Raw genomic sequence first — 26,349 nt, forward strand, 5'->3', positions numbered from 1 at the left:
CTGGCAAGGAAGGTGTTCCTCATACCAGCCCCAAACCCCTCATCTGAATGTTAAGTCTTTGGGTGGAAAACTAATCTGGTGAAATTTGACTTGCTGGCCAGGTGCTTGCATTGTGAGTCTGACATTGAGTGCAAGGAGCCTGGTTCTGATTCTGTGTCTGTAGATGTTGGTAATTGTGGTTTTTGTTCCATCAGCAAGGCAAAAAAAAACCCCACAAAACAACAGAGAGAAGTCATCAGATTTGCTTTTCTTCTGCTTCATTTAATTCCTATGCAGCCCTTGTTCCTGAAATGCCTCTGTGGGCCTTATTAGTACACATGTGGGCAGGCACCCACACTGTATCGTGCTGTAATGCAGTACCTGAGCCACCTCTTTATATGCTAATGCACTAATATGGTGCAGAGAAATCCATCTACCCCTAGAAAACACAGTGGTGGTGTTGGGGCTGATATGTAATCACACAGAGTGTCAAACTGCAGTTTTTATCACAGTGTGTATGAGGTTGGCTTGATCTGTGTAGAGTGAAGTGCTGGTTGTGTAATCATAACCCTTCTGGAGGCTTGTGTGGTAGGGTGGAAGAGGAGGATTAGGAGGTTACTAGCAGCTGATGAAGAGAGGTACTCCTCCAGTTTGCTTTAGATAGTTTTCTGTGGTTGCATCTAGTCCATCTTTTTTGTACCTGTATTTCTCTTATATGACAAGTTCTTTTTAAATTAAAACCTGCTCTTGCCCTTGTGCTGAGGCAATGCCAGTGCTAGGATTCCTCAGACCAGAACCAGTTTAAAATGGCTGAAGGATCCTGCTGTGATAAAAGATGAGGGTTAGCCCCAGGATTAATGAGGCTTCTCCTTTGGCACCTGTTTGATGTCGTGTAGGTTGAAGAGTGCCTCTGAATGAAATGTGTACTTTCCTCAGATATTATTGACAGGTTGCAGGACAGAAAAATGTCTGGACAGGAGACTCCAGACAGCTGGAGTCTAATTTCTGCTGATTTGGCCTGTGCAGACTGTTGTTTGTACTGGATACCATTCAGACACAGGGCTGTAAAAAAAAAAACCAAAACAATTGCACTCCAGGCTGTGCCTGCAGATTAGGAGAACTCCAGAGAAGGGGCAGTACCTGAAGGTTCATGCATGTGTGTAGAAAGGGCAGTGCTTGGCTTCTATCCAGCTTGTGGCTGTTCAACCATCACTGGTTGACCATATTACCTTGGTAGGTACACACTCAGCAGGTGTACCCTGTGAGGATTAAGGACAAAGCCAATGCTGGCAGTGTTATCCAGCTTTAAAATAGCCTGTCAGAGGATTAATGGGTTCTGCCTTGTATGTGGCTTCTTCCTGTGCATTCAGTAAGTATAGTAGTGTTTAATATGCTAACAAAATGTTTAGCATGGTGAAAAAAAAAAAAAAAAAAAGCCAACAGCAATGGTCTGGGGCACCCGAACTCCTTAAAGCTATAAATTCTGACATGGGAATGTATCCAAATGGATTTCTACTGCCAATGGCTGTGATTGTCCTGGGTGTTACATTTTTGATGTAAAAGCATGTTATCTGTTCTGTTCAGGGGAATTCTTTAACATGTCACGAAGCTGGAGTGGTGGGGGGAGGCGTTTTTCTTTTTGGTGTCAGTCTTGTCAGCATGTGTTTGATCTTCTTTTTCAGGGAGTTTCAAGGCAGCTGATAGTGGGAAGATTCTGAAACGCTTCTCAGAGAATGAAAAGGAGTGTTTTGAGAGGCTGATGAAAGACCCACTACGCTCCTGTGTCCCTTGCTTCCATGGTGTGGTGGAGAGGGATGGGGAGAGCTACATTCAGCTGGATGACTTGCTTACTGATTTTGAAGGGCCTTGTGTGATGGACTGCAAGATGGGAATCAGGTAGGGTACACAAAAGAGAAAGTGTTTTATAACTGAAATGCATAGGAAGGAAAAGGGGAATGTGGTCGTGCTCTGTCTGAAGGAATATGGTTAAAACTTTGGGGACCCTGGGGATCAGTCCATGCAACCTATTGTTGTTTTGGCAATCACCTTGGACAACCTGAACAGAGTGTGTCCCACTGTTGCCAGATTCTACATGGATTCTGGAAATTAACTCATCTATAGCATCAAAAACTAGCCACATCAAGGAATTTTCAGGGGTGATGCTCAGTTTCTTTGCAGAGGCTTGGTAATACATGGGGAAAAAAATTCACTATTCATTCCCTGCCAGTTCATTTAATCTTTGTGTATGCAGTGATTCAAAAAACATGAGTAAAATTCCCAACTTCAAATGTGCATGACTGAATAGCAGTGTGAAAGCCTATTTCAAGCACTTGAATGAGGCTTCACTAGTATTGATCTTTTCTGTAAAGAAAAAGGTTGACCATCTGCTCAGAACTGACCTGTGTTTTTCCCCTACTCTGACATCTCCATGATGTTGTTGCTATGTTCTCTAGCTTCTCATTTTTTTCCTTTTATTGTCTGTGATTAATAGGAAAACCTCAATAGTGTTATCTAAGCATAACAAAGAGATAGGGAATCTGTTGAGAGCCTCAAGTAATAGTATAGAGAGGAATGAACTGGCAGAGTAATCTTTTGGGTGGCAACTCAGATGCTCAGCAGCGAGTTACTCAACTTACAGGAGTGCAGACAAGACTTTTCAAATAGATGCAAAATCTTAATGGAATTCTCAGCTAAATCAGAGCAGAAATGTGTAGCACTGGTATGCTAAGAGGAAACAGGAGAAGGCTTTGCAGCAGTGTATACTTTATTCAAAGTAAGGTGACATTCTGGTAATGGCTCACAGCATCTCCTAAACGTGAGCTTGATTTATTATACTGTGATGAGCAAAGTGGACTGGAGCCACCTGACACAGTGTAAGCTTTAGAAGTTCAGTGGAAGAGTTATTGCCTTTCTAATGGCTACCAGATTAAGGGGTTGAGGTATAACAGCAAAATGTGGAAGGTTTGTCACCCTTCACCTTCCTCTGCTTGGTTTGGAGCTAAGTACTGGTTTGGAATTCCTCAAATAATGTGCTTAGCTCTAATTTTTACTATATGAAGAGTGACTCTGTCTTTCACTGTGATGCATTAAGCAAAACTTTAATTACTTTCTGAGGCCTCAAAACATCACACATGATCTATACCAGGTTTTTTGAGAAGAGGGAAGACACCAACACTACAGCAGCCCTATTTGCTTTTGATTTCATTGTAAGTGATCCCTCCTAACTGCCCTCTGAAAACTCCAGCTCTATTTCACAGCACAGTAGAAATTCAGCTTTCTCTCATTCTGTAAGCAGGACATAATGATATATAACTGTAAGTAAAGTAGAGTTAGAACAACAAGTGAATGATAAATCCTGATTCCTGAAGCTGTTTTGCTAAATATGCCTGTGCAGCCATCAGTGTGTGTTCTTTAGTTTCCCCCTATGCAAAACTGGTGTCATGACAACATTTATTTTCCTGGCTGACACTTCTTGAGGTCAGTTTATAAGTTGTAAAAATAACCACAGTTTTGTTGGGATGTGATGCTTTTGCAGGACATACCTGGAGGAAGAGTTGACCAAAGCCCGTGAGAAACCCAAGCTGCGTAAGGACATGTACAAGAAAATGATTGAAGTGGATCCTCTGGCTCCCACAGCTGAAGAAAATGCCCAACATGCTGTCACCAAACCACGATACATGCAGTGGAGGGAAACCATCAGCTCCACTGCTAACCTGGGCTTCAGGATTGAAGGGATTAAGGTAGCAGTTTCACTTCTGCCTCTTCTTGTAGACTCAACTTGCTTTGTATTATTGAGTGATTAAAAAGCTCGTGTGCATCAGTAGCCAGGTTTTCCAAAGGATGACATGGAAATGCACTAATTGAAAGCAAACTTTGTGGATTATGGTTTTAAAGCAGTCACTGTAATTGCAACAGTAGTGTCAATGAAGTTAAGCCTGAAATGCACAACAGCCATGTGTGGGTCAACCACAGAGACATTGCTGGAAGGACTAAATCAGGTACACAATACACTGAATGAAAACGAGATAATATAATGTTATAAGGAAGACTTCAGAACTCTTCTTCCCATGCAATTGCTTTTTCCATCCACAAGCTGGAGGATCTTTAGTCCCAGTGAATCACAGTAAAGTGTTTTTGTTCCAGTTAATGTTTATTTGCAAGGCATGTTAAAAACATTAGCTTAGATATTCTTGGGACTGAGGAAACCCATGTTCCTTTTAAGCCTATGACAGTATCCAGTATAGATGGAGCTGGACTAAAGCCAGAACAAAAATAAATTTCCTCCATCAGCAGAGTCCTTCTGCTGTTGTTGTTTGTGTCCCTATACAATTCCTGGGATACTATCTTGCAGCCACAGAAGAACCTTGGCAATTTCCTTTCCTACCTATTAATTCTTTGTATTTGTTCCACATCAATGGCAATGTCAGATAACTATTCAGGAACACATGAGGACCTACTCTCAGCCATCTGACTCAGTTACTTGAATGTTAACACTTGCTGGTATCCAGAAGTGTCCTTTCTGCTTGCATGGGCCTGTCACATCTGGTTTTAAACTGGTTTGCTTGGGTTTGGATAGTGCTGTACTCATAGCAGTACCACAGCATGGAGAGGGTCACCCAAATCTACCCTGGATGAGTACTCCTTACCTGAAGCCCATGACTGGACAGACAGTTATGAACAAGTTAGCATGGGTTACTCTATGTGATTTCAGGATTTTTTTTTCCAGAGCATAATAATTTAGGTATATTAAGATCTTGTAAATTATAATCTGGAATAATATTGCTTCCATTTCCTAGTTCAAGCACTAGGAAGAAGACACAGATAAAAGATGGTGATCCTGATGAGCAGAGGTTTTTTAAGCATCCTTTCTTCTTTGCTTCCCTATGTTGTCTTCTCCCTTTTTTCCCTTACTCATTTACAGATTCTCCTGCTGTGAAACAGGAACCAGGGCTTCCAGCTCATGCTGTGCTGGCCCCCTGTGTGCTGTGCCACCCACTCCTGGCTGTTAGACACAGGCATCCTCATGCAGGAACTGTCTGGATGGTGGATGATCTGGCTTCAGCCCAGCTGAGACACCTCCTGGCTTACCCTTGGCCACTCACCTAGTGATGATATCAATGATATCAATGTCTGATCGCCCTCTCCGTAAAGAAATTCTTTCTAATATCCAACCTAAACCTCCCCTGGCACAACTTGAGACCGTGCCCTCTTGTCTTGCTTGGATGCTCTTTGTCATGGAATCAGAAACCCAGATGTTTTCAGTCCTTGTGCATGTGTCCTTGCAAAGATGAACAACAACAAAAAAAAGATGAACAGATTTATGTTGAATCTTGGAGAGTGACTGAGCTAAGGGAGTAGAGGGGAGCTCCATTAAAACCTCCTGGCTTGTTCTTTGTGGTTTGGTTGGTTGTCAGAGGTGAGTGGGAGCAGTGTGGCACGAAGACTGCATGAGATTTCCCTCTGTTGAGACAATGCTGTAACTGCAAAACAGGACACAAAGGCTGATCCTTGATTAAGCACAGGAAATGCTTTCAAGTACTGCAGGAAGTTACCTTTTCCTCTGTCTCCCTGAAATGTTATGAGGGATGTAGGTATCACTTTTTTTTTTTTTCCCTTTTCTTTTCTTTTTTTTTTTCTTTTTTTTTTTTTTTTTTTTTTTTTTTTTCCTTTTTTTTTCCCTTTTTTTTTTTTTTTTTTTTTTTTTTTACGTGGAGAAATGGTGATAGAAAGTGGGTTGTTCAGGCAGGACAGATAGTACTCCCTACACTGTTCTGCTGTAGCTGAGCTGTACACCCGGTTCTGTCTGCTTGTCTAGCTTGTCTGCTTGCCACTTAAGAGGAGTCTGCAGAGGCATCTGAGCAAGACTACACAGGTTAAAATAGGTAGCATTATTTCATGGAGCTGCCAGACCTGCCATTCTTCCAGCCATGTCACTGTCACATCTAATGAGAAGTGCTGCAGAGGACCCATAGCTGTGCTCTGCTGTGCAGGAATGTCTGAGGAGGTATTGAGAAAGGTGACTTTAAGTCAGGCAAGTGGCTCCTGGGGATCAGGTGTACCTCTGGAGTTGTTGCAAGGACCTGGTATATGGAATATGAGGAATGGTGCCATTCAAAATCTGGGTGTCATTTACAGCAAGGAAAGACAGGCAGCAGTTTTATGTTTCTTGCCAACCACTGCAAAGGAACAAAATTGTGTTTCTAAACAACAGGGTAGCAGGCAACTACTCTGTCCAGACAAAATAGGATGAAAGAAGAACACACAGCAGCTATTCTAGACTTTTCTCTGGGATTTGGGGTAATTTGGGGTGTAGGGGAAAATTATTTTTAAAAGAATTTTACTCCAATGAAGAAGTACAAGGCATCAGACTAAGTTACAGATTCCTGTCTGCTGCTGAGTGTTAGATCAGATCAGATGGCTCCTAACTTTTACTGCCTACCTGCTGAACTTTTCTTGCATAACTTACACATCTCATCAAGCTGACATGCCACATTTGTATGTGGCCCATTGCCTTGGAATAAAATAATGTTTATTCTGCTGGTAGAACGTCTGGTAGGTGGGAGGCTGTTGTGCATGGTTTTGCCATTCAGTTAGTTCATTCTCTTGCATGATAAAATTGATAATCTAGCATTACCCAATTTTTTTGTGTGTATATGCCAGGAGCTGAGTTCTGCTGTGCAGTAAATCATGTTTCACCTGCTTGAGACTGGAGCTGAATTTACCTGGTTTTGGTGCAGTAACTTTCTATATGTTGGAGGGAACACATTTTGATGACTTGTTTTACAATGAGGGAAATCATTGGATCGATACAATGGAGAGGAAAACAGTTTGATAATCCTGCAGCTTTTCACTGGATACAGACTACCAGCTGTAATAAGTACTGTATTATTAAATAAGCTTATATTTATGTCTCTTGAAGCAACTGGGATGTTCTTGGAGAAATGCATATTGATGCAGTCTATGCTGACAGATATTTCTGACTCACGGACTCCTCTGATTTATTTGTAGTGCCACAGGCACAAACTGGTCACTGCCAGCACACAGAGACTTCTTTTTCAGTTGTAGGGTGCTTCTCTACTGAGCCTTGCTGCTAGCATGAAAATATTCTGAACTTTTCTGAGACCCATTTGGATGCCAGAATGCCCACACTGTCCTTGGCCAAAATTCCCACACCTGCTTTGCCACTGCTGGCATTTGGGTCACTGCTAACATTGCAAATCCCAAACTGTTCTGTGATTTCTGAGTCACATTAATGTGCAAACATATGTTTGGAACTGAGTCTAAACCACAATGCTTTGATTTCCCCATTGAAAAACAAAAACAAAAAAACCCAGACAAAAAGTAATAGTGAAATGGGGTTTGAAAATGTCCTCTTAAACTCCCAGGCAGGGTTTGACTGCACCAAACTGGATGAAAGGACAGTGAAAGAGGTCACTGTGGTTTGCCCCATTGAACTTTGCACTGGTAGACATGTGAGAAAACCCTCCTGCAAGCTGGTAAAATCATGAGTTGTTTTTTCAGCTGCACTCAGCAGGAAATGAAGTGCCATTTAAAGTTATCCAATCAGCTTTTCTATCTTTTTCTCCTCTTCTTCTTGCTTGGTTTGTTGACTGTCTTCCTGTTCAACTACTCACTTTCATCTGGTTAGCAAAAGCTGAGCTGCTGATGGTTCAAGAGGATTGATAAGGAGAATGATATGTGCTTAGTATAAATTGTTTCTGTCTGTGTTTTTGTGCAGAAGGCAGATGGAACATGTAACACAAACTTCAAAACTACGAAGACTCAGGAGCAGGTCCTTCAGGTTTTTGTGGAATTCATTGAGGGAAACACAACAATTCTGGTGAGTCTGAACTCTTCAGGTTCACTGATCTTTGACCCAGTGAACTTGCTTCAGAGCCATTCTTCTTCTGGTACAAGGAAAATCAAACTACCAAGGAAGAAAGTGGTTTCAACTTCCAGTCCCTCTCAGCAGATGAAGAGGACAAAGGGACTTGGTGGACTGTGACAAGTAGTGGGTTGAGACCAGTTCTGACAGCTCTTGCATTGAGTACACCCCAAGTTCCTCTAGCTAGCAAAATGTCAGTCAAGCTGATTTATGGCTTGCCATCAACTTTGACTTTGGTGTTAGATGCATCAGAGGGATGATGGTCTCTAAGCAAGGACTGTGTTGGCAGGGAAACATGGTTTGGGAATTCAGTCTGGAGAGGATAAAACCAGAGTACAAGGGTAGGAAGTGAGATTGCTGTCTGGCTGTACTCCTGTATGTGAGGCTACCTAATAGAGCAGTTCCTGGATGCTACTTCATGGGTGGCACAGCAGGTATGTGGTAGGTGGGGGAAAAAGTCTTTGGAACTTCAAAGGATGCCATAGTGTTGTGCTGTGGTGTAAAAGCCCTTGTGAAGGCAGATTACCCCTCCAGGAGGGAAATGCTTGGTAACACTGGGCGGCATTAAAAATGCAAACTAGAGACTTACGCATTGGTTTAGGGTTTTTTTTTGTGTTAGTTTGTTTTTTATTCCCCCACCCTTCCAACTTATCAAACACAGTTTCATGCTCTTTTCGCTGCGGAGAACTGAAAGATTTTTAATTGCTTGAAACTGTTTGTGTTAAAAAGAAAAAAGGGATACACAAAGTCTCACTGCATCCAAAACAAGACAGAAAAGTGAGCTTGGGGTAACACACACAGCAGAAGAACTTCAAACTGTTCATTCACTATGAAAGCCTGTTAAAGTTTATTTTCACATTGATTTTTAAACAAATTTTTGTTGTTTTGAAGGACTTAGTTGTTTTGAAGGACTTAGTTGTTTTGAAAGGCCTAATGATCTCTTCATTATATTGACTCTTGTAAACATGGTATCTTCATTCTTTCTTTACTCAAATCTTTATGGGTTGTGTTTTTGATTTTGTTTGTTGGGTTTTTTTTCTCCTCTTCCTGCAGAAAAAATACCTCGATCGTCTGCAGGAAATTCATATCATTCTTCAGTCCTCAGACTTCTTCAAGAGACATGAGGTGAGCAATGAGTGTAATGCTCTGGAGGTAACTTGCTGCTTCCTTTGGTCATTCAAGTGTATTTTGGAGTAGCCTGTATCAGTAGATTGGATTTTGTAGTAGAAAACTAAAATGTATTAGCAACACAGATACCACAAAGATACACATCACAACGATACAGGAGATTAAACCAGTGGAGAAAAAAAATTTCTCCCATCTTTCTAACACACCAGTACTTACAGCTCTGGGCCACTGCAGGGAATGTTTGAGTCCCAGTTTCCTGTGGTTTCTTTAATCTTCGTGTGTTCCAGTGGGAATCTTTACAGGGGAATGGTAATGTGGAAGCTTGCATTTGGTACAGTAGCACTCTGTTGTAGTTTGGCAATAAAGGCTTTATTAGTTTTACTGGAATCATGTTGAAAAACTTTCTATAATTCTGCTCTATATGTTCCTACATGCTGCTTTGCTGTGAAGAAGGAACCATTGTAGGAACCATGCTTCTTGTTACAGCTCAAGTTTTCCAGCTAATTGCCTATTTAAATGTTACTGATTGATCTGTTTATGAAAATGGGGCATGTAAATTGTCAACCTGTAAGTGTATCCCAAAAGCCTGTTGGGTCACAGGTGAGGTCACCTGAGGAGGTTATCCTGTTACTGAAAAGTGTTAAATGATGAGGGAAAGTTAAAGATGTGTTTTAACCACATCATCTCAATCTGTCTTCCAGGTTGTTGGAAGTTCACTACTTTTTGTACATGATGGCAGTGGGAATGCCAACGTGTGGCTGATCGATTTTGGGAAGACCACCCTTCTCCCTGATGGGCAGACACTGGATCACAGGATCCCCTGGCAAGAAGGGAACAGGGAGGATGGGTACCTGTTGGGATTGGACAATTTGATTGGCATCTTGGAAAGCATCACTGAAAGATGAGCTGAGAAAGGCACAAAACTTGGCAGGGCTGCTCTGTGATTTTCTGCTCTACTGGGATCGTTCAGTTAGAAGGAAACCTTTTACTCCCTCCAAATTCCTGATGGAGCAGGGGGAGCTGCATCCAGAACCCAGCAGTTAGTGATTAAAATGACTTTGCATCTGCCCTCTACGAACCTAAAATAACTCCAGAGTGGTCTGTATTGCCTAACTTCAGACTGGTCCTCAGAGAATGAAGATCTCCATCCTCAGGAATCACACCAGCATGAGTCAAGAGGTCTGTGTGGTAAACCAGAAGGATTGTGATTTCTGGCAACAGGTGGGACTACAGATTACCTCTTAGTGAATCAGAGCAAGTGCTTGGGGATTCAGGGTGGGAATAACTTTTTTTCAGGAAACTGTTTTCAACCAGCAAGAGTTTCCTGTCCCCCTCCAGTTCCAAGTCTCCTTGCTTTTGTGTACAGTAGAGGTTGGACCAGTAACTTCTGCTGCATGGCACTGGAGTGTGCACAAGGTGGAAATGGGTGAGAGTCACAAGAAACCTGGAGCAAAGGGAGACAGCAGTCTGTAGTGGCTGGATGGGGTAATGTTGCCGACTCTTCCTCTTCCCTACCCTGGCCTCAATTTGCTTCTACCCAAGAAGAGCCTTTGTTTTTAACGTAGCCTCTCAGATTACAAATAGTCTAGGGAGAGAGTAGCAGCCTGTTGTCTCCAAAAACATTTGAATTTCAGACTTGGTGGGTTGTTAGAAAAGTGCCCAGCTTGGCAAGTTTTGCCTCTTGGAGCTGAACTACAGTTCTGGAAATCAGAAATGACTCTTTTCGCACACAGACCAGGTAACTAAGACTTATTGGGTGGGTTTTTTTTTAAAGCTTGTTTATTTTTAGATAAGCATCCCTATACACAGGCACATCCGCTCACACACTAGTAGCCAGCAACCAGTATGATCTCTTAAGTCATTGTTTGACTGTCTCCTAATGTATGTGACTTCTTGGCCATGTTCCTGTTCCTAAATATGATGCTGCCACTCAAACTGGTGCAGCAATAGGGAAGGGCAATGGTTCTGCATTCACAGCATTACACTAATGTTGAGATAATTCCCAGGCATCCTTCCTCCAAGGCATTGGCTGCTAGCTCAGGGCAGTTTGGGGGAAGGAATGTCAATAAATCACATCCCCCAGTCCCTATCTAGAGTCATGGGGCCATTGGTGGTTCATTCTTCTCTTGCTGTGGCCCAGGCACAGCCACAGAAAATTCACAGTGGTTAGCTAAAAAAAAAAAATAAATCAAGATTTCTTGTAATGGCTTTCCATACCTTCTCTGTTGGTTGCCTCATCACTTGAACAGATCTTTAAATACTAGCAGTATAAATACTATCAGTATTCACATGTTCACTCACATTCCATATTTTAACATATAATAACATGATGCAGTTTTCCAAATGAGAGCAAGGCTTTTATTACTATTTGATTGTTAATCTCCTTTCAATACTTAAAGCTAGTAATGCACATTGTTCAGAAGTTGCTGTCTGTTGCTGGTGTCCTGCACTCAAGAGGTTTTAAGAACTTTAGGATACACAAAGGTGACTCCGTGCTTTGGGAAACTATTTCAGTAATCATAATACTGAGGAAAAAGAAGACTGTAGAGTCCAGATCTGGAACTAAATTATCTATAAAATTTCTAGTTAAAATTTAAGACTAAAATATTTTCTAAAAGGAGCTACTTTAGATAACACACTACTGTACTAAGAGATAAGTTAGATTTAATGACTTTTTCATCACCTCTAAACCAAACAGCAGTATTAAAAATTCAAGCTCAGTTGTTACGCAGAAGTTAGATGACATAGAGTGGGTATTCCTTAGGAAGTGATGACAAGTGGAAAATTTTCATCATAAAACAGAACCTGTTTGACACAGGTAATTATTTTTGCAGTTCACTGCAAATTCAGAGGACTTTTTTGGCCTCCTGGAGTTCCTCTCAGTTTTGTTTTATTTTAATGATAGTATGCTAATTGATTTTCCACTCCGGTGTTGCAGAGGATTTACACTTTTTTTCTTTTTAAGTGACAGCCGGCCTTCAGTAGGGAGCACAGATATTGTCATTAGAGATGTCTCCTAAAATCTGAACTGGCATGAGATGACAAAATAATCTGTGGTGAATTTCATACAATTAAAAAAAAAAAAAAAAAAAAAATAATTCTCCTTTTCTGCAGCCAACAGGTAAGCCATCAGTTAGCAATACTTAAGGTAAATAGGAAATAAATAGGTCTCAGAGTGGAGGACTTTAAAAACAATACCTTTTCTATGAAACTGCAATTACAAGCAGTCCTCTTACAGTAAAAAAAATAAGTTAGAAATGAGACTAAAGTGATAGAATTCATTAGGAGTTTGCTTAATTAATCTTCAGAGTCACATTTCATTCTTCTGCTAGCAAATAGGTGGCTCTTTTGCACCAGTGTAACTTAGTTTCTAGAAGGGAGGTTTAGAGGGTAAAAGTTGATGTTCAAATATCAGTTAAGAATTTGAGACAAATTTTAGAATTACTTCTTTAGAAATGTGGTGCCAACAGCTTCAGAAAAGAACCAGCTGCTGCTCGTACCTGTATGGCTTGCACTGTGTCATCCTGGGGGAAAACATAGAGAATGAGCCACTCCTCTGCAGGAGTTCAAAAAACAAAACAAATAGGGGGGAAAAAGCAAAACAGAACAACCCCCCCACAATTCATAGATGACATTCTAGATGACAAATAGTTCTAGCAAGGGAATTTTCAAATGGCCCTTTGGTTTGCTAAGGGGTTAGAAGGGAAGAAGCCTCAACCTGGTGCTGCTGTTGTGAGGAAGGAGGAAAGGAGACAGCTTTTCCTTAGCAAACTGCAAGTCTAGGACTGAAATGAACCCTGGAACCTTAAGGGGTTGGAAGCAATGAGCTCGTGAGCCAGGGTGAGTTGGATACCGTGGGTCACATTAGGTGCCCATGGTGCCTGTCTATGTACACTCACTGGTGTAAGGTGGTGTAAGTTGTCTTGAATAAGCTTGTATTTACCAGAGGGTCAACTTGATGCCTTTGCACAGGCAGGTAACACAGAAGAGTTAATGCATGGTAACCAAGGTACTTTTTTCACCTCCAAGTCTAGAATGTAGTTGCTCAATCCCTCTGCTGAGAGACTGCCTCACTCTGGAGGCATTAAGAGCAGAGGTGTTTCCAAGCCTGGGGAGATGGATGTGCTGGCCCAGAGGCATTTTGCTGCTGAACAGCAAACCTGGCTTAGGCACTAAGGTCTTGAAAATCACTGGTTAGATGCATCAATGCTTACTGCTGTAGCTGCTGCCTTCCTTTGTCAACCTAGCAGTAGGACTTCTCTTCCTCAACTTTGACAGTGACTTGGGTTTTTTGGTTTTGTTTTTGTTTTTTTGGCCTTGGACAATATTTCCTAGGCCTCAGTTTTGTTCCCATTTTCCAGTGGGAATAGTATCTACTCACCTCACAAGAATGGTGTGAGGCTGTCTCTCGTTGCTTGTAAGATGCTGTGAGATCCTTTGGAGGAAGGTGCAATATAGAAAGAAATGCACAAAGAGATGCATCAGCTAATTTTTGAAAATGATGGGTGTTTGGGCCACACAAAGGTATAAATTTGGGTAAAAATTTAACCAAAGTGGTAAAAATTAAATCCCTCTTAATTTTACAGAGGAGGAGGAATTCACTTAGCATCTGATCCAGTTCCTATTATAGGGAAAGATTTCAGTGGAAGTCGGACCAAACCTTTAAGTATCTCAGAGGGCTCTTGCTTTTTTTTTAATTATTATTATTGTTTTTATTTCCTGTTGTTATTATTTGTTATTCTTAAGGTACTGAGATCAAATGATCTGTATCATCCACGTGCATCCGTTCTGAACACTACAATGCAATGCTGACCATGGTCACTTTTGACATTGACTGTATTGGTTGAGTGCTTGTTACTCTGAAGTGTGTATGCTAACAAATAAATGAGACTGAAGGAATAAAAAGCATCCACTCTTATTCAGTCACAGGACAGTAATATATTTTCTTCAAGAATTTCCTTGTGGCAGGAACAAAACCTATTAACCTATTGATTTCAGAGTTTCTTGTGCTTTTAGTTTTTAGCATCTCATACTCCCTAAACCAAAACTGATTCTAAGACATCTGACATTGGAGCTTGGTTCCAGAACCCCTTAGATATGTTAGCATTAAAACCTGATCCACACCAAGCTTCCAGGTAAGCTGTCTCAAAAAATCTCAGTTCATAGCCTATAGTATATAAAAAAAATTATGCATCACAAGATACTTGGCAGACTAACTGTCCACAGGGCACTTTTTTGTGTGGCAGTGGGGAAGAAGCCTCTAGGTCTGGGAATGCTTCTCAGCAAGCGGGAGTGTCCAAATAGTACACAGCAGGGGGAAACAAATAACCACCACGAGTGTCTCTGTTTTGTGTTGCAAATATAGATGGATATACACTTGTCCAACTTTAAATTGCATAGAAGCAGGTGTGCCATCTACTTATGTACAGCTGTCACCCAGGTAAGTTGGCAAGAAGTGCCACTATGGTCACAGGTAATGACAAAACCAAAAAAAATTCAACTAAATGAAAAAGTTGTGTGACAAGATGTGATGTCATCTCTCAGCTTTCTGCATCAGACTGAAAAGGGTAGGCAGCCAGGAGGAGAGAGTTTCCCATGCCTACAGGAGACACTGTCTCACAGAACTCTGCTGAAGAAGTCTGGTCCCTGGCTGACACAGCTGTAAAGATGCAAATACATCGTGGAAAACTGTATTCCCAGCAGCAGTGTTTCCTTATCTTTCAGGAAGGTAAGAGGAGGGCATTAGAGGTGGAATAAGTTACAGTTGTCCAAGTCCATTTCATTAGACTTCTGGAGCTTTCTTAGTGCACATCTGTCCCTGGCAAATGAGTGGGGAACTTAACCTCAGGAAAAGGGTGGGTATGAGGGGGACACCTTGAATCTGTGCTGTTAAAAATCCTGTTTCTTTTAAGGGGAAATGAAGATACAAACCACTTGGGAAAAGATAGGAAAAAATATCAACAAATGTGAAAATAAGGCAGAGGAAGACAAAATTGAAATTTATATTATTATTTCATCTGTGGTTATTCAGTCCCCTCTTGGAAAAAGAGGTATGTATGCAACAGAAAGTACTGATGCTAAGCCCAGAAGAAAAAAACCCCAACAATTACATACACATAAATATAAAATGTTGGTAATATGTTAAAAGACAGCTACCAGTCAGGAAGAGCAGTTTCTAATTGTATGAATGGCCAGTTCTCCAGTGGGGAAGTACTAGAACATTTTCATATGGATTATAGAACTGAATTAATCTCACATCTCCAGCTCATCTAATTCCTCTAGGAAATGAGGTTTTGGCTTCCAGTTGCCAAAAGTAATCTTAATTTTGACACTATGGGTTCAACTGTTGATTAAGCAGTAAAAAGGGACTCCTTAAAAAGCATTTTCAAGCAAATTATATTTTGAAATGGTACCAGTTGAGCACCATGAAATCTGTGATTGTCCCAGAACTGTAGGACCTTGATTTTGTGTTGCAAATAAAGGAGCATACACTTGTCCAGCTTTGAATTGCATAGAAGCAGGTGCATCATCTACTTATGTAAAGTCATCACCCAGACACATAAGTTGGCAAGAAGTGCTTCCATGGTCAAATAATAACAAATAAAAATTCAACTAAATGAAAAAGTTGTGTGGTGAGAGGGGAAGATGTTGTGCCACAGGTCTCTGTATAGCATATGTCCTTACAATTTTTATTTTTCTTTTTAGTTAGTATGGTTTGGACAGAATGTAGCATCTGGGCATCACACCAGAAGCAGTATTAGCATTGATTCCTTCGGGATATTAATTAAAAAATAATTGTCTATGAGGGGTTTTATGAGAGATCAGATACACACAGAAAAGCTGTTAAAGAGGTCAGACTCATGGCAGCTCTTCTGACAGAAGCCTGTTTACCTTTACTTCCATTTGAAGGAGTTAAACACTTATATAAAATGTAGGTTGCTAATGCAGATTCTTTTAAAATTCCCAGAATTGAAGAATTGAAAATAAAATGGGCCTGCAAAACCATGTTCATGAGCACCTGTTGTCTGCTCAGCACAGAGTATGTGACAACCAAGGTTGGAAAGTGACAGCGTCACAGGCACTGCTGTGACCTTGTCACACAGGGAGGAAGGGGCTGAGCTGCTGACACCCTGTCACACCTGCTGGAGTTTGATAACTTATTTTTGGATAAAAATCTTCTAGTTAACAAACCATAAGACTAACATAAGCTGAAATGTTGAAAGCAAACATCTTATTCCAATAAGTTAAGAGTAGATGTGTTCTTCACTGGTGTGTTCCAGAGGTGGCCAGCCTGAAGCATGACCCAAAGTGTTAGCCTCTGCAAGAGGAAAGAATGAGAAAATCTCCCACAAACTGGGCTTTTCTGCCTCATCTAACTGGGCTGTAGCCACCCCTGGTATAAGGTAGGACAATGAGAGAAGCCAGAGAGCTAAAGCAAAGGTGAAAGGGACAGAAAGGCAGGGCCAACCATCTCTCTTGGTCTCTAAGCCCACCAGTCCCCACACCACTCCTGAGACCCCTCTGTTCCAGCCATCTGTTACTTCACAATCTGCATTTTGAATTATTTCCAGTGCCATATGGGGCAGGGCTGAAAGGTGCCCATCCTCACCAGCCAGGTCTGAAAGTGATGCTGTGTAAAACTACTCAGTCTGTAGCCAAAAGTCAACTATAGGATGGTTGGAACAGACAACAAAAGCATAAACATGGATTCAGGTTCTTCACTCTGTGCCTTTCTTACCACATTGCAGTAGTGTCCAGCCCTGAACAGGACAGGAACTTGGTCTAGTCAAAACAAACCCTCTTCTGCTGGCCCTCATCTTTAGAGTGTAGATCTGACTTCTGCCCTCAGAAAGGAACCAGACTGAACATAAAACCACCATGTCCCCATAGAACAAGATGACATCTAAAGGCAGCATGTGAGTTGCCACTCTAAGTTGGCAGTGCAACATCCAGGAGTGTCAGACAAAGAGAAATCTGCTTCCCAGACTGTTCAGGCTTTTTTAAAATCACCTTATTTTTCAGGCTTTAACATCAGTTTAGAACTTAAGCAACAGAAGGAGGCCTTAGAAATGAGGGTGTCTTTGAAACAACCAAGTACCTCATACAGACCTTCTGGTGGCTTGCAAAGGAAGAATCAGTGACAGCCTGCTCAGGTGTGTGAAGCAAAGTTATTACTTTAGCTTTCTCTAATGGTTGAGCAATTTTCTACCTTACTGTAAGGTAATGTTCCCCTTGCTGTTTCTTTTCCAGAGGAGTGGGTATTTAAATCAAGAATTCCAGTGCATCAAATGCTAAACAATTACCCAAGAGCCTCCTGCTTACCAACAGAACATGGGGAATTACTGGTGAATATCAAAATACTTGCAAAAATGAAGTCCAGCTCAAGTAAAGTCTGTTAAAAGATAGACAGTCTATTTCTTATCAGCCCATGCAACTCACCCTTTCTTGAAAAACTACTTGCCCCTTCAGCCAGGAGCTGTGGGGAAAGCAATATCGAGGCAAGCAGCAGATTTCCTTCTCTGCTGAAAGGGATACAATCAGCTCCACCATCTACGTTTTAAATAGTAAATTTGTTTTCTTCATCTGTTTTCAAAGCACATGCTCAGAGGAGCCTGGATGGTTTTTATATTATTTTTTTATCCTTCCTACTGCTTCCAATATGAGCAGTAGCTTCATTTTCATGTTTTTCCACAGGGTCTGCTAATAAAACAGATGCAAATGTGGCTGCTATTTATTTACTTCCCTTACAGTGCATAAGCATTATTAGTAAGTCATCAGGACTGTAAAAAGCTCTGAGGAGCCTTTGGAAGTTGGTTGCTGCTGGCTCAGGAAGTGTGTTTGGTTTCTTCAGTCAGAAGCAAGCTGTGCTGATCATTATTGCCATCCAAATGCTGGGGTTGGATGGTAGGGTCCATTTCTATTCACCTGAGCAGACTGAGGAGTCATTTAATTATTATATTCTGAATCAGAGCAGCAATGCCATTTTTCTCCACCTCCAAGCTGGTTTGGTGGAAGATGTATGGTAGACAGAAGTGCAACTGCCTAGAATGATCTGGGGATCTGGCAGGTAGAAGGAGGAAACAGAACATTGCTGATGTTGAAATAGCATCCATCTGAAGGAACTTAAATGGGGGAAGTAAGTGAAATAGGAAGCAGTCCTTCTTGGTACACACATTCCCTGATCTCTTAAGAACAGTTTCTGCTATACTGGAGTAACACTCAGGTCATCTGACAAAGACAGGCCAGAGTCCCTCTCTCTTGATGTTTTCTCTGTTTTAGAAAAAGGTTTTTCAGCTCTGTGCAGGCTGGAGCTCCTCAACACGGGTGCTCTGACCTCTGCTAAGGGCTGGTGGGCAGTGCTGTAGCAGAGGTCATCATAAGCATAATTTACATTGCCACAGGGGAAAGCCTGAAGCTTCACCAGTTCAATCCCAGTAATATCCCGGTGAGTGCAGTTGCTTCGACTTGGAGATGCTGGAGATGCCCGAGAGCTGGGAGGAGAACTGCAAGTCCCATCAAAGCCTGAATCTTCCCTCTCTGGAGTTGCTTGGAGCTTGGAGCTGGGGCTGAAGTGACAGATGTTCTCCAGCGCCCAGGATCCGTAGGTTGGGTTCCAAAGGTTTTTTGTTTTGTTTTTAAGTCTGTGGGTTGGTGGATTGCTGAGCTCCAGCTTCTGGTTTGAGGCTTGCTGGAACCAGGCTCCACTGGTGAAATCACTGAGGGATGGTGGCAGGCTGGGCCCTTGAGCAGTCCGATTGCTCAGGTTCTCCACCAGCAGCTCTTGTGGACATGGGACAAGTTTGGGCCCAGCATGATGGGATTCCAGTGTTTTAGGTGTTGTCTGAGGTGTGAGAGAAGGGCTGACCAGGAGGGGCACCATCCCATTGGGGATGTTTGGGCGCATGACTGTACTCCCTTCATCCTCTGGAGCAGGACAACATTCCATGGGCAGCTCAGTGTTGATCACATCAGGGTCCTGAAAAAGAGAGACAAGATTCTGTTCTGCCCTGAACACCTCCAGCTGCATTTTAAGAGAAATAGCTATGAGAGCAAAAAAGCTTTTGGCAAGAGGCTGACACCAGGCTTGGGCAATACTTCTCTATGTCATACAAGGTGCTGGGTGCCATCTGGATATTGCATGCTGTTAGGACTTGCAAAAATGCTCTTTCATTTGCATGCTGCTCTTGAGCAGAGGCTGTGCTGGGTGTCACTAGTACATAATTTCTCCCTTGGGTGGTTGGATCCAAGCCTGTAGCTGCAAAATGCTACCACCTGGTGAATTCACCATGCCATCTCATTCCCTCTCCAAACCATATCAGCTGTGACTTCCTAGTCACATTAGGCAAAGTCAGAATATAGACCTTCAAAGAAAGTCTAAATACCTTTCCCTCACAAAATGAAGGACATTTTGCTCCTGAACAAACTGAGAGCTGAAAGGAACAGTGGAATCTCATTTTAGTTGGGCTGGAGATGGGAGAGTGAGGATGGATACTTGAAATCCCAAATGAAAAGAGCAGTCGAGCCAATAGCACCCCCACAAGTAAGAAAGCAATTAGCTCAATTTGTTAGGATCCTTGTTCTGGGTTAAAGATGGTGGTTTTAGACAACTGGAATTACATGGATTACCATCAACCTGGGTGCCAAAGACCACTACCTGTGTGCAATATTTTATTCTTTCCAGGATGGTGGAGAAGTTTGGCCGATACTCTGGGCTGTGCTGCCAGCACTGTGTCATGATCCGGTACCTTAAAATAAGTAAAAACAAAGAAACCAGGTATTGATCAAGAAAGATAATTATATAAAATATATTTCAGTAGGAAGTAACCATGGGTCCAGAGGAATAGTACATGGCCCAAAGGATAAGAGCAGAAGTGGAAATGTAATTTCTGCATCCTTGGATCCTAAGCCATTATGGAACCACTCCTTAAAAGAAATCCTGCTTTGTACTAAGCTGTGTTAAAGACACAGTGTCCCCATAGAACCAACCTAACACTGGGGGCAGCCTGATTCAAAGTATCCAGTAGCCTTTGCCTTAGCCTGTTTTGTACCCAGTATCCCCTGACTTGTGGGACTAAGGAAATACTTACACTGGTCCTGGACAGTTTTTTGGTGGATCCATTCTTCCACCACTGGTGACAAATTCCAGCACTTCCTGATTGGTTTTGCAGGGATAGGGCATGTATCCCAGAGAGAAAATCTCCCAAAGAAGCACACCAAAGGACCTGTGTCAGAAACCAGCCAACAATACCAATTAGGTTTCATATGTACTTCCCAAACCTGGCAAAAAGCTGTGTAGGTAATACCAACCACAGCAATATGCAATTAGTGTGATTATGACTTAACTTTGAGCAAAGGTTTTAATTGGGTTTTTTTAAATCAAACTCCAAAACCAGCTTTGCAGAGGTTTCAGAATAACTCTGAAGGTGTTCTGCTACATTACTTATTTCTAGAGCAGGAAATGCCAGAGCAATTTTGCTGTGTATGGTTTAAACTGAAAAGAACAGGCATGGAGATTCCTACCTAACTTGGGAAGACTCGTTTCAATCAGTGTTTGGGACCAGGATGCTCAAGAATAAAATCAAGTAATAGACATCCAGTGTAACCAAGAGGCAGCAGCATTTATTTTTTTGTCATGATACAGGTGCTCTCCTTTTTTACATCCATGGTTAGGCTGTGCCACTGAAAGTGATGTATGCCTTAGCCCCTGGGGTGCCAGGATACTTCTGTCAAGACCTCAGCAGGGTCAGAATTTTAAGGGTCACTATTTTCTGGAAAGGTGGAAAACTTTTCCAGCACACACATGTTACTTAGAATAGCCTGTTACAGGAACTGGAGCACTTTCCTTCCAAATGCTCAGCACTGCCTGCTCACACTTAGAAGGTGATAAGCATTCCCTTGTCTTCCGGCATCACTACCAGCTTCAGGAAACTGGGTTAGTGTGGCATTTCAGGGAATGTCTCAGTACAGTAAACTGAAGAATCTGCTGTACAGGGAGAGAGGCAACTGGAATGCTTCCATTCCCCAGCACCTGTGCATCAATGTGCTGCTGCTGAGGGGGTGTTCTTTTCAAAGAAAGATCAAGTTGCATGAGGAATCAATATGTAAATATTGTTTCCTCAGCAACCAGCAAGGACTTCTGGTTAAAGCTGCTGTCATGTTATATACAACAGAAGAAATAGACAAATGAGTAATCCCGGGTGGTACAGAGAAAGCCATGTAAAAGATGTATAAGCAGCCCCCTCCTCACTGGCAGAAATTGAGTGGCAGAGATCCTGAAAGTTGAGGGAAGTGTCTGATGGCATTTGTTAGGATTTTTATCTGAGACTTCTCAGCAATCTAAACTGCTTTCTCTTTCCACCTCTTGGTTGCCTTTGCATGATACTCCACATTTATGTACAATGAATTTTTATTACCTCCATTTACATTACTTTTCTTAATTCTTATTCAGAACTCTATACTTGTGCTTCGACTGAATGAAGAGGGAAGATTTCTAATATTTCTCTGGGAAATTCTGACATTTTTATGGTTCCTGCTAAGCAGACATTTTTTGTTTTCCTTGAGCATGACATTTCTTGACCTTTCTTATGGAGTAGCAGAAGTGAGTAAAAGACATTTTTTTTACCAGGTATCAGTCTTGGAGGTAAAAATGCCCTCGAGAAAAGCTTCTGGTGGCATCCACTTGACAGGAAGCATGGCTCTTCCTCCCTTGCGGTAGTAACTTGCTCTGGGAAAGATAAAAAGCAGGGAGTCTGGCAGGGCTCAGATACAGATGAAGTTCTTATCAGCACGGCAACAACAGCTGGGGCTGCATGTGGCAAGGGGGGTCAAGTGAGGAAAAAGAAATCAGCAACACAAAGGGTGCACTGAGCCAGCATTTCACAGCTTCTTTGCAAATGGGATGGAAACCAAAGATGCTGCAGGTGCACGGCTGAGGACATAAAATTTGACAATGGTTTGGAGAGGGTGGTGATGCAGAAAATCTTGATGGCATCAGAAGATGAGAATTGTGATTTGGGTTTTTTGAACTTAAGATTATTTATGATCAGCTAGCTAATAAATTTGCCTGTGCTCGGTTTAATACTTGCAGTGTTCCCTGGGGCCCAGTTTGGAATGAATACAGCTGAAGTGTCCTGTGTTAATTTGCAGCCTAACACCAGTTAATTGGTAATCAACTTCAGACACATTATGGACAGTTCCACTATTTCAGAGCCCATGAGACAGTTCAAAGTGTTCATAATTATACAGATTTTTGAGTTGTTCAAAACATGGTCTTTTGCTTACCTGTAAATATCCCTGGCCATCCCAAAGTCACCAATCTTGGCTACCCGTCCTGCTCCACTGCAGGTCAAAAGACAGTTTCTTGCAGCTATATCTCTTAAAAAATTAAAAAGTAAAAAAAAATTAAAAAATCTCAAATTCTAAACTCTTAAGTATCTAAAGGAATAAAGAATATTAGACCCAAGTCCTGCAAGCCTTAGTTGAGTCATCTTTACAGAAATGAGAAGAGTCTTTCCAAAATTAAAAAATAATGCCAGCTACATTATCATTTTTGTTAACCACACTTCTGAAACTGCTTTTACATTACATCTCCTACCCAATGATTTCCAAGCATTCCCCACTCCCATCTCCTTTCACTAAGGCAGAAAACAGTATCACTGTCAGACCAGGGAGAGATCCAGTACCTTTTTCTTCAACCACATTATGACACATTTCTTTCTTGATTTTATTTATTTTATTTTATTTTATTTTATTTTATTTTATTTTATTTTATTTTATTTTACTTTATTTTATTTTATTTTTATTGAGTGGCATCTCAGCAGTGCCTCCACCACTTATGGATGTCATGATATTGAGTAGTCTTAGTAAATTGCTTGAAAAGTCAGTATAGGTCCAGATTCAGTAAAATGTTGCTTTTTTGGTTCTGGATATCTCCTGTACAACCCAGTAAAGCTACATATGGTAGCAGACATTTGCTGGGTGCAGGTTTAACCTCTGACAAATGGTAGTGGTGACTGCATGGTCAAGACCGAAGAATTTGTGTGCATTTAAATAGGCATTCTGAAAAGGAACTAATTAAAAATCATGGCACTATAGGGGTCCTGCTGGCTGCCAAGAAAAATGAGCTCTTTGAATGACTCATGTGTTTTGTCCCACTTTTCAGCCTTGAAAAAGTCCTCAGGATTTCAAAGTCAAGCACGTTTAATCTTCCATCATTAGCTGTAACTCCTGGATCACAAGACCTGCTCTAGTGACATGTCCCCAACCCCACTACCTTACCTTTTCCCCCTAGGATACCTGTAATCTGTAATGATAATTTCCATTTCCTGACCCACTCCAATTAATACTGACATCACTAACAAATACATAACTTTAAAAAAAAATTCCTTCTATGCTGATTTCCTGAGTTGCTGGTTAAAGCAAAATGAGTCCATTCACAGATAGTTTATACTAGAGATCCAACAGTGCAAAAACTGACCCAGATAATTTTTTTTCAAAGTGATATGCTGGTGTTAAACAAGTCAAACTTCCATTTCTCTCCTGAGATGGAGACTGGTCTTGAGCAATACTAGCTGGCCTGTCCATTAGCTGACATAAATATTATAAGCTTTATGCAATGACTGGTTGTGCTCAGTGACATGATAAAAAACCAGAGAACATAAACCTTACAGGAGAAATGAAAAGTGGGTTTATAAAACACTTGCAGAGAAAATTTCTGTTAAGTTTCTATTGGACTTTTTCTTCAGCAAAAGCAACAATTGGCCCTTACCAGGTGTCTGGAGGTTGAGGAAGGATGTCACATAAAGATTTTTAAAAAATAATGTTGTTGAGATGAACTCTGAAGTTTCCAATTATAAAAGTACTTATATTATTTTACAATTATAATATATTTACAATTGTAAAATCCTTTCATGTACTTATTAAGAGTTCCGAAACTTGTTGCACACTCCTTCTGTTCTTTTGTAATGCCAGAAAACACTAATCCTTTTTTTAAAAGGAACTTATTCATCATACCAATATAAAGGAGACTGAAAACATGCCCTAGTCATAAAGCCAGAATACATCCTGTATCTCAGCCTCATGGCTTTTTCCTTGCCACCTGTTTCCCTTGGTTTCTCCAGTTCCTACCCCCTCTTGCCTCCCTACATATGCTTGTAGGAATTTTAAAAGTATCTATAGTAAACTTTACCTCGTCTATAATATTTTATTTTTACTTGAAGCCTGCCATGTCAGCATTTTTTTTAAATCTGCAAAAGAGGGAAAAGACTTGTGAACAAATATGAGCTCCCCAAGACCACACAGCATCCTAAGCCTTCCCTAAACTTTGAAGGAAGTTTTGCAGCTGTGTTTTTACCTATTATCCCTGTTCTGCCCTGAGCTCGTAGGATAGGGAAAACGTTAAGATAAGGAGATCAGGAAAGAGTGGAATGATGCTTGGTTTTCTTAGGAGCTAACACGGAGTGACAGTACCATCTAGTGGACTGTAGGGGCTAATTTCAAATATATCTCCATTGGAGGCACCTGAAAATTAACTCATGAAAAAGGCCACTGGGAAGATTCCTCTCTCCCCAGCAAAGAGCCACTGTGTTGGTGGAGAAAATTTCTGTGTTCCCCTGGAGATTAATTCTGTTTAATCCACTGCAAACACAAACTCTGATGCATTGGAAGGGTTTCTCCTCACCTGTGGATGAAATGATTCTCTTCCAGGTATTTACAGCCACAGGCAATATCCCTAGCTATGTTCAGCAGGTCCTGCATTGTTAGTGTGGATGGTTGATTCTGGAAAAAGACATAGAGGAAATGGTAAGGAAATCATAAGGAATGGTAAGGAAATCAATCAGGCAGGGGATAATCAGAAGGGAAAGGGAGAGACATAGATTCACAGTGGAGGAAGGGTTAAATTAATCAAGAGCAAAGAGGAGCATAAACAGATCAGAACAGAGTTAGAAAACGAGTAAATTATTTTATATCAGACCAAAAACTTTCAGAAGATTTCACTTTTCCTGAGCACAGTGCACAAGACATTTATGTCCTGGCCTGACCAGCCTAGTAAAGGAGGTGGGAGAGAACCATTTCCTCCTGGTGCTTGACGTGGTGAAATCAAAAGACAAGCAGGTTTAAAGGGTGAGATGAAAAGAAATAAAAACCCAAACACCTTCTTTTAGAGAGTTAATAAATTATAAACGTAAATTAGCACATAAGCTCAGAGAACGATGCCTGGTGCACATCTCTGCACCAGCAGTTGGCATTCATCTACTCATCCTCACTTGTGGAAGGGCAGAGATTACTCTTAGGAGCAGTATGCAAAAACGGGGATGCTTTGCCCTTTGCCATCTGCACTTTCCTAAATAAGAACCATAATGAAGGCCTTCTCCAGAAGACATGCTTATTTTCATGCCATCATTTATTTCCCCATAGGGAAATTTCCTTGGTGTTTCTCCAGGAACTTCTGTCTTGCTCTTGGGAAGTGTGGGGGAGAAATTACTACACTGATCAAAAGCTCAAGAGATCAAATAAATTGTTCCTGTCTAAGGCTTCTTGTATTTCTGGATGCTGTTATTGCTGTAATTTTTCATGCTCAAAGTAGCGAAGTTAACACTACAGCCACTGAGCTAGGAAAATTATTGTACAAAGCTCTTGGACATCTGCCAGGAATGGAGGCATTTCTAGAGCAGAGATGAAGAACAAAGAGGAGAAATAGAACTGCAGATCTCCAGACCTTATCCCTGTTCTGGGATCCCCTCTCTCAGAAGCCTGTGATGGAGATACATTTTCTCTGCAGCCAAGGAAACTTGTCATGAAATACATTAATTATGGGGCTAGCTCTATTTTCAGACAAGGTGTACAGGGACACTTTTTTTGAGTATCAAGGGGACTTCAGCTATTTTATTTGCTATTGTATACCAGCTAGCATATCAGCAGGTTTGCTTTCACATGATATTTTAAAAATAACTGTCCCTTACACTTACAGATAATATTAAAATAAAAGTATTTTTTATCCTCTGCTGCCCACAGATTTTATCTACTCACAGGCACCGTACCACTTTAGCTACTTATGCCAAAAATGAAGAGAGACTATATCCTCCATCTGGGTGCTGCTGTACCACTGCAAGTGAATTTAATCAGGATATTTACTACTATGAGGAAGAATTTCATCTCGATCTTCCAATAACCTGTTAAAAACAGTTTAGGATTATACACACACAAAGCTATATTCTCATAACTATTTGGGGTGTATATGTATGTGTGGAGAAGCTGTGCAACTGCTTCATGTGTTGTAGGAGTACATAAAGCACCAGTCCCTGTAGGCAGCCAGTGTAGGCATCGTCAACAACAAGAAATAATGTGGTATCAGGCCT

The 26,349-nt window shown here is 41.3% G+C and overlaps 2 protein-coding genes across 2 annotated transcripts in view; one reads left to right on the forward strand and one right to left on the reverse strand.

Moving 5' to 3' along the window:
• Positions 1-11,176, forward strand: part of ITPKA (inositol-trisphosphate 3-kinase A) — a 36,722-nt gene extending 25,546 nt beyond the window's left edge. Inside the window, exons 3-7 of the mRNA XM_030452226.1 lie at positions 1,662-1,875; positions 3,515-3,719; positions 7,718-7,819; positions 8,918-8,989; positions 9,694-11,176. Coding sequence (XP_030308086.1) covers positions 1,662-1,875; positions 3,515-3,719; positions 7,718-7,819; positions 8,918-8,989; positions 9,694-9,897 — 797 coding nt within the window. The 3' untranslated portion in view covers positions 9,898-11,176. The remainder of the gene's footprint in view (positions 1-1,661; positions 1,876-3,514; positions 3,720-7,717; positions 7,820-8,917; positions 8,990-9,693) is intronic.
• A 6,784-nt stretch (positions 11,177-17,960) lies between these two features.
• Positions 17,961-26,349, reverse strand: part of LTK (leukocyte receptor tyrosine kinase) — an 88,925-nt gene continuing 80,536 nt past the window's right edge. Inside the window, exons 24-29 of the mRNA XM_030451821.1 lie at positions 24,672-24,769; positions 22,274-22,366; positions 21,615-21,716; positions 20,080-20,214; positions 19,647-19,737; positions 17,961-18,968 (exon numbers count right to left, since the gene is read on the reverse strand). Of these exons, the coding sequence (XP_030307681.1) occupies positions 18,195-18,968; positions 19,647-19,737; positions 20,080-20,214; positions 21,615-21,716; positions 22,274-22,366; positions 24,672-24,769 (1,293 nt within the window). The 3' untranslated portion in view covers positions 17,961-18,194. The remainder of the gene's footprint in view (positions 18,969-19,646; positions 19,738-20,079; positions 20,215-21,614; positions 21,717-22,273; positions 22,367-24,671; positions 24,770-26,349) is intronic.

This window comes from Calypte anna, chromosome 5A (genome assembly GCF_003957555.1).
Source record: "Calypte anna isolate BGI_N300 chromosome 5A, bCalAnn1_v1.p, whole genome shotgun sequence".
Taxonomy (NCBI): domain Eukaryota; kingdom Metazoa; phylum Chordata; class Aves; order Apodiformes; family Trochilidae; genus Calypte; species Calypte anna.